This window comes from Odocoileus virginianus, chromosome 1 (assembly GCF_023699985.2).
Source record: "Odocoileus virginianus isolate 20LAN1187 ecotype Illinois chromosome 1, Ovbor_1.2, whole genome shotgun sequence".
In the NCBI taxonomy this organism is placed as follows: domain Eukaryota; kingdom Metazoa; phylum Chordata; class Mammalia; order Artiodactyla; family Cervidae; genus Odocoileus; species Odocoileus virginianus.
The window spans coordinates 47,497,629-47,506,043 of record NC_069674.1 but is presented as its reverse complement, the minus strand read 5'-3'; the positions used below and the strand labels follow the sequence as shown (position 1 = coordinate 47,506,043).

At 40.1% G+C, this 8,415-nt stretch overlaps 1 protein-coding gene across 1 annotated transcript; it reads left to right on the top strand.

Moving 5' to 3' along the window:
* The first annotated feature begins 1,507 nt into the window (after nt 1–1,507).
* Nucleotides 1,508–2,377, top strand: LOC139036230 (phosphopantothenate--cysteine ligase-like). Its single transcript, XM_070471142.1, has 2 exons — nt 1,508–1,608; nt 1,827–2,377. The coding sequence occupies exons 1-2, from the start codon at nt 1,516–1,518 to the stop codon at nt 2,148–2,150; spliced, it is 417 nt and encodes a 138-aa protein (XP_070327243.1). The 5' UTR covers nt 1,508–1,515; the 3' UTR covers nt 2,151–2,377.
* The last annotated feature ends 6,038 nt before the right edge of the window (nt 2,378–8,415 follow it).

The following is an 8,415-nucleotide window of genomic DNA, read 5'->3' as shown; positions in this document are numbered from 1 at the left end:
TCATGACTTCCCACTGTTGATTGCAGCCCTCATCACCTGGCTGAGGAGTGTTTGTCAGATTTCTGTGTTATAAAGTTTCTCTCTTTATCCCCTTTTCTATACTGTATTCCCTGGAAGGAAATCACTGTGTGCAGCCCACACTTAAAGAGTAGGGAACTATGCTTTTTTGAGGGTGGAGAATTTACATAAATTATTGGGAATTATTTTAATCATGAGATCTATTTTCATTTAATCATTTCTTTATATTAACATGGACTCATGAATATTTGGCTTCCCAGGTGGCGCCAGTGATTAAGAACCTACCTGCCAATGCAGGAGACATAAGAGACTCAGGTTCGATTCCTGGGCCAGGGAAGATCCCCTGGAGGAGGGCGTGACAACCCACTCCAGTCTTCTTGCTTGGAGAATCTCATGGACAGAGGCGCCTGGCGGGTGACAGTGTATAGGGTTGCCAAGAGTTGGACATGACTGAAGTGACTTAGCACACACACATGGACATTTATTTTATTTTAGGGATTAAAATCCAGTGCTGTTTATCTATTTTGTTGCTCAGATTGTTCTCTTTGGCTGTTGGTCCTGTGGCCCTCTGACATACCCAGTCATTATGCCTTTTTTTTTTTTAGCACTTCCTTAATTTCTGGCACTGTCAGAGGCTCTAGGCTCATCTTGTATATTTTCTGACCCAGTCTTAGAATTAGCAATTTCTCCAAACAGCCCTCGTTCTTTTTATTGGACAATAGTACTAGAAATCAAGATCTGGGCTCTAGGTGCGCTCATTGCAACCTAGATGTCTCACATCCCTTAATTCCGTCTATTAGCATAGTTAACCAGGAATTCTTCAATGTAAGGCTCCAAGTTCCTTTTACTTTCTTTACTCCTGAAGATAATTTGAATGACAATAATGCTCTGGCTGAAAAAGTAGAAAAAAATAGGTGTTCAGGTCTAGATTGGCTCACTTTTGGGAATATAGTAGGCTAGAAAATTAGCCCAAATGACCAAAAAATCAGATCCAGTCCTAAGGTTTTATGATATTTAATTCTAATGGCTTGAGATAGGATGACATCCATTTATTTTCCAGGTGTCCATTGTGGCTCAGCCGGGAAAGTGTCCGCCTACAATGCAGGAGACCTGGGTTTGATCCCTGGGTTGGGAAGATCCCCTGGAGAAGGGAAAGGCTACTCACTCCCGTATTCTAGCTTGGAGAATTCCATGAACTGTATAGTCCATGGGGTCGCAAAGAGATTGGACATGACTGAGCGGCTTTCACTTCTCTTCACTATCTGAGACAAATGAAATGGGAACGTGCATGGGGATAGGGAGTATGCTAGTCTGGTTGGAGTAGAGAATTTTTATCAGCAGGTGCTGAGAGATATGGTTGGAAAAAATATTTGGGACTATGTATAGGGGTGCTTGACTTTGAATACAAGACTACATTCATACAGCTGTGGCAGCCATTTTATTTAAGAAACCAGTCATTTAAGAAATTTAAATTCCGGCGGGCCAGGTTCTTCTGCGATGTTTTACCTGGCTGCGGCCGTGTCAGATTTCTATGTTCCTGCCTCTGAAATGCCTGAACACAAGATCCAGTCATCTGGGGGCCCACTGCAGGTGATGGGCGCTTCTCTTCCAGAGATCTGATTTCCTATAACCAATCTTGGGTTAATTTCCTTTTGATCTGGAGATGGCCTTTCTGCATTCCGTATGTGCTAGGCACTAGGGATACAGAGATGAATAAGACACCGCCCTCCCTCAAGAATCTCACAATCTGTTGAGGTTGCTGGACACAGACATAATTACAGTACAGAGTGATAAATGCTCTAGTAGAGATAACAATGAAGATGGTGCCAAAAATGCTTTCTCCTTTGGTTAAAGACTGGGCTCCCAAAGCATTTATAATTTCCTTTAAGTTGGAGACTGACCCCTCCATCATAATTGATCGTGCACGGAATGCTTTAGAAGTTTATCGACATCAAGTGGTGGTGGCTAATATCCTTGATTCACGACGATCTTCTGTGGTTATTATAACCAAAGACTCAGAGACCAAGTTACTGTTATCAGAGGAAGAAGTAGAAAAAGGCATAGAGATAGAAGAGAAGATAGTGGATGATCTTCAGTCTCGACATACTGCTTTTATACATGACAAAAACTGAGGCCCTGAGGATTTTGAAGATTCGAAGGTGAATTGTTGTTCAGTCGCTAAGTCGTGTCCAGCTCTGTGACCCCATGGACTACAGCATGCCAGGCTCCCCTGTTCTTCACTATCTTCCAGAGTTAGCTCAAAAAGATGAATAAACATGTCTAGTTTGGGAAATGGGTATGTAAAAATTAAGTACAATAAAGTATGTGCCCCAAAATAAAAAAAAAAAAAAAAAAGAAATTTAAATTCCTTTAAATTTATATGTCCATTGTTTTATAATATACATAAAAGAAAATTTATTCAATGTGAGGTTGGCCATGCAGGGGCAGGGGAATATTAATGATTGGCCTTGCAATTTGTTAACTCTACTAGGGGCCATGACTGGGGGTGCCAGTTCCCTTTCTGTTCCTTAGTCACTACATATTAATCATTCTCTTTATTACCTAGTGGATGTATATATTCAAGTAAGTTACAAGAGCATTTTAAATACACTGTATGAAATTAAGTCTGAAGTGGACTGTACAGACTCACTCCCCTTCATAACATTCTGCTCCTATTAGATTTCAAGCAATGCTAGGAAGCCCTAAAGGATGTTCTGTGTAACCCAATTGTCTCACTGGATGGTTGTATATGTACATATAATCTTATTGTCTGAGGCCAGAAGATTATAGGAGAGGGAGAATAATTTTGAAGCCTTGGGCAGGAAATATTAATAGGTCTTTGTCTTTAAACTGACATAATAAATATTGTCCCCCTTACCTTATCCTTCTGTTTGTGTTACTTATTAATTCTCTTACCCCCTTGTACCTTGACATTTGACATTTTCATATATATATATGTATATTTTTCATTTTCACACATATTTATTTTTCCCCTTTTTGATTCATCCTCCTGTATCTGAGTTTGGATTAGGTGGTTAACCTGTTTAATAGAGCAATCACTCTCTGAAAGGATAATAATTCATACAGAGGCAGTTTATCTTGTCCCAAACCTCCACTGAATTGATAACCTTGAAGAGGGAGTTCTAATCCTCACTTTTTAAATTCTTGACTATTTTATGACCTGTTCTCTCTTTCCTTGTCTTCACTCTGTAGTTAACAATTTTCATCTAAACCTTAGTCTGAATATTTTTATTGAACTTCTTCAAGTGATAGTTGTTCAGATAACAGGGAGTTATTATTTTCATTAAGAAGACCAAATCTTAGTTTTTTCTGCCCTAACTCTGTACTTCTTGCTTATTCAGATGTGAATATTTAGATGTTTCACTCAATATCACTTAGAGGACAAAATATTTTAACAAGGCTAATCTCACTTATAAAATATTTTAAGAGCATTTCACAATGGAGTTTAACAAACACCTCTTTCTGCCTGTCTTGTATCTCACATAAAAACGTGGCCGATTATAACCAACAGACAGAGAAGCAGTGCCTTGAAGGCAAACCAGAGCACCAAAGGACTAGGCTGCCAGGATTCAAGGGAACCAGAGGAGTCTTCTGAGAGAAGAAAAAGGATTTCTGGAAGAGGGAGAATGAGAGATGGTTGCTTCTTCCTGCCTTTGCTGAAAAGTGTCACAAGGTTTTTAAAAAATGAAAGTGGATAGTTAAGGTCAAAGACTTTTGGGGGTTCAAATTGGTGAGGGGAGAGAAAGTCAAGTCCATCAAGCCCAGTGACGAACTTAAACTGTGTCAGGTCAGGACAAACTAAGACTACCAAAGAGAAATCACCCTTTGTTTACTGTTTGTTAATAAAGATGAATCTTTAATTCAGTTTTTATTTGATAATTATGACTACCCCTTTTTGACAGATGGGAAATACATACCAGTTAACTTTTTACCGGTCAGTTAGTGGGAGAATAGGGAGCAGATAGATTAATTCATAAATTAGGCTGCCAGACTAGACTTCCTTTCAGAGAGATGATGGTTTCCTTTTGTGATTTTCACTGCTGTTTCTACTAAGCTCAACAAACTATGGGGAAGATGGCCTTTTAAGTGGGTGTATGATATGATGTGCATAGAACTATGCATTTTCATCACTTTCCACCTTTCTAAGCATCACAATGTGAAGTCTTTGCCAAATGCGAGTGGAAAAGAAGGAGCCATGCTGACATTGTCCGGCTGGCCTTGAACAACGCTGACAAAATGCAGCACCACTCAGCACTTTTCCAAGTAGCAGCTAATGCCCGACTACTCAACTCTAACCCAGGAAAAGAGGTCAGTTTAGGAAAGAAAAGCATGTCAAAGCTTGTGCTGGTCGTCTGCTGGGGATGGTTGTCTTCTGAGATTTCCTTCAGCTCACTGTCAGCACCCTCTTTGGGGGTAGTAATGCAAGTGTTTGTGTGACAAGGAAAGAATTCTACGTAGATTCATCATTGCAAATTCAGGGAAAGAAAATAGTCTTAATCTACTGGAAGTATTGAAAAAAATTATGATAATTTCTTAACAAGTCTTAATCTATTGGGTTAAAATAAGTCTTAATCTGTTGGAGTGTTGGAAGAAATTATAATAATTAACATTTTTGAGCATTTACTAAGTTAGACACTAGGCTTAGTGTGTTCTGTAAATTATCTCATTTAATTCTTAAAATAATCAGAGTGACACCTCATCTTTGTCCTAGGACTAGCTTCTTCCTTTAGTAGACGTTGTGATTAAAACACCACTTGTTTAAAATGACATCCTATCTCTGGCCTATGCCTTACAATGTTTGTATTATAGTATAAAATATTTTATTTCTGATGGAGTTTCATTTAAACTCAAACATGTTTTGTTGCTCATCTCCTCTTATCCCCTTGTTTATTACCATGAATTACGAAGATAGAAAAGGCCTATTCCAGTGTCTGCCCCTTACAGACCCAGAAGCATGTAGGTGTGGTTGATAGGGCTTTAGAACTACACACACGAGAGAATCCAGCTCACTTCCATAACCTCATCGTCAGTTCAGACGTTGCTAGCCTAGTGTGGTAGGCTGAGTAATCACCCCCAGGTATGTCCAGTGCCTTCAGCCTGGGAACCTGTGACTGTGTTTCCTTATATGACAAAAGGAACTTTGTAAATGTGATTACATTAAAGATTTGGAGATGGAGAGATTATCCTGGATTATCAGTGCAGGCCCATTGTGATCGTAAGGGTCTATAAGATGGATACAGGAGAGAGAAGCAGAAGTTGGAGTGATGTGCTTCAAAGATGAAGGGGCCACAGAGGAATATAGGTGGCCACTAAGAGCTGATAAATCAGGGAAACAGGTTCTCCCTCAGAACCTATGGAAGGAACCAGTCCTGCTGACACCTTGACTTTAGCCCGTTGAAACTGACTTACGGTTTATGACCTCTAGAGCTATAAAAGAATAAATCTGTGTTATTTTAAGCCACTGAATTTGTGGCAATTTGTTACAGCAACAGTAGGAAATGAATATATTTAGCTTACAATTTAAGTCTTGTGAGATAACAATTATATGGAACAACTGGGCAAAGAACTGCTGCTGCTGCTAAGTCACTTCAGTCATGACTCTGTGCGACCCCGTAGACGGGAGCCCACCAGGCTCCCCCGTCCCTGGGATTCTCCAGGCAAGAACACTGGAGTGGGCTGCCATTACCTCCTCCAATGCATGAAAGTGAAAAGTGAAAGTGAAGTCGCTCAGTCGTGTCCAACTCTTAGCAACCCCATGGACTGCAGCCCACCAGGTTCCTCTGTCCATGGGATTTTCCAGGCAAGAGTACTGGAGTGGGTTGCCATTGCCTTCTCTGGGGCAAAGAACAGTACATCACAATTCTGTTCTCAAGACTGGATGTTGCTGAGTAGCACTCCATGGAACCTCTTGTCCTACTCTCCCTTACAATGGCTGGCTCTTTCAAATCTTTATAGATGTATGCACGGGAACAAGACGGCTTCTCTCTGGGTGATTGTCTTCAATCTCAGAACAAGAACTATTTTACATTATTTCCTCAAAAAAATTTTACATTTTACATTTAAGACCTCTAGGGAGGTCTTAGGAAGAAAAAATATCTTTGATTTAATCTCAACAGCTCTTAGAGCCAACTTTGTCTTCACTTGTGAGTGTCCTGAGGGAATCATTCAAAATAGAGAGCTTGGACACCAAGGATGAGCAGAATGGAGGATCTGACTCTTTTGTCTTTCTTATTTAGGAGAGTAAAAATAATTAATTTGCTTCCCTTTTGGTGAATTTTTATCAGTGAAACTTCAGAGTGCTTGATGTTTAATACCATTTGGAATCTTAGTAATCAGGACTTTGGCAAATTGTGTGACTCATCAGAGAAGAATCCTAAGTATTTGTGGTACAAGAAGAGTGATAATCTCAGAAGCGGCATCTCAAGAAATACACTAAAATGATAGAGAAAAGGAGGAATTCTGCTGGAGTATCAACTACCAAACCTTCAAGGAGCATTTAATTATTAATAGAAACTCTAGATTTCCCTGGAGAAGGAAATAAAAACCCACTCCTCTCTTACCTGAAAAATTCCATGGACACAGGTAGTTTAAAGGCCTTCCCAGGTGGCCAGTGCAAGAGATCTAAGAGATGTGGATTCAGTCCCTAGGTCAGGAAGATCCCCTGGAGGAGGGCATGGCAACCCACTCCAGAATTCTCGCCTGGAGAGTCTCATGGACAGAGGAGCCTAGTGGGCTATAGTCCATAGGGTCTTAAAGAGTTGGACATGACTGAAGTGACTTAGCACATGCACAGGCAGTTAAGAAATGGAATGTTCTGTTATCACACTTTCATAATTTAAAAAACAAAATTTAAAAGAAGAAAAAAGAAATAGAATGTTCTGGTAATTGAAGTATTTATGTGATTGAGAGTAGCTCTATATCAACAATTGATTTTCAAAGAAAATCATATATTAAAGAAGGCTAAGTGCCAAAGAATGGATGCTTTCGAATTGTGGTGCTGGAGAAGTCTTGAGAGTCCCTTGGACAGCAAGGAGATCAAACCAGTCGATCCTTAAGGAAATCAACCCTGAATATTAATTGGATGGACTGATGTTGAAGCTGAAGCTCCGATACTTTGCCTACCTGATGCAAAGAGCTAACTCTTTGGAAAAGACCCTGATGCTGGGAAGGATTGAAGGCAGGAGGAGAAGGGGATTACAGAGGATGAGATGGTTGGATGGTATCATTGACTCAATGGACATGAGTTTGAGCAAACTCTGGAGACAGTGAAGGACAGGGAAGCCTGGTGTGCTGCAGTTTATGTGGTCACAAAGAGTTGGACATGACTTAGCAACTGAACAATAACAACAAAATTCAGTTAATGCTGAAGTTAAATTTCACATAATCTGTTCAAATTCCCACTGTTCAGATCTTATGCAGGGTTGCGTTATGCACCGAAAATATCCCTGAACTGTAGAGGTATGGAGAAAAAGTTTATTTTTGCTTACATTTTTGCCCCTTACCACTACCAATCTTCAGCAATACATGAACCGTGAACTTCCAGATGTTCAAGCTGGTTTTAGAAAAGGCAGAGGAACCAAGATCAAATTGCCAACATCCGCTGGATCATCGAAAAAGCAAGAGAGTTCCAGAAAAATATCTACTTCTGCTTTATTGACTATGTCAAAGCCTTTGAATGTGTGGATCACCACAAACTGTGGAAAATTCTGAAAGAGATGGGAATACCAGACCACCTGACCTGCCTCTTGAGAAATCTGTATGAAGGTCAGGAAGCAACAGTTCGAAATGGACATGGAACAACAGACTGGTTCCAAATAGGAAAAGGAGTACATCAAGGCTGTATATTGTCACCCTGCTTATTTAACTTCTATGCAGAGTACATCATGAGAAACGCTGGGCTGTAAGAAGCACAAGCTGGAATCAAGATTGCTGGGAGAAATATCAATAACCTCAGATATGCAGATGACACCACCCTTATGGCAGAAAGCGAAGAAGAACTAAAGAGCCTCTCAATGAAGGTGAAAGAGGAGAGTGAAAAAGTTGGCTTAAAACTCAACATTCAGAAAACTAATTTCATGGCATCTGGTCCCATTACTTCATGGCAAATAGATGGGGAAACAGTGGAAACAGTGGCTGACTTTATTTTTCTGGGCTCCAAAATCACTGCAGATAGTGATTGCAGCCATGAAATTAAAAGACGCTTATTCCTTGGAAGGAGTTATGACCAACCTAGACAGCATATTAAAAAGCAGAGACATTACTTTGCCAACAAAGGTCCGTCTGGTCAAGGCTATGGTTTTTCCAGTGGTCATGTATGGATGTGAGAGCTGGACTATTATAAAAGCTGAGCACAGGAAAATTGATGCTTTTGAACTT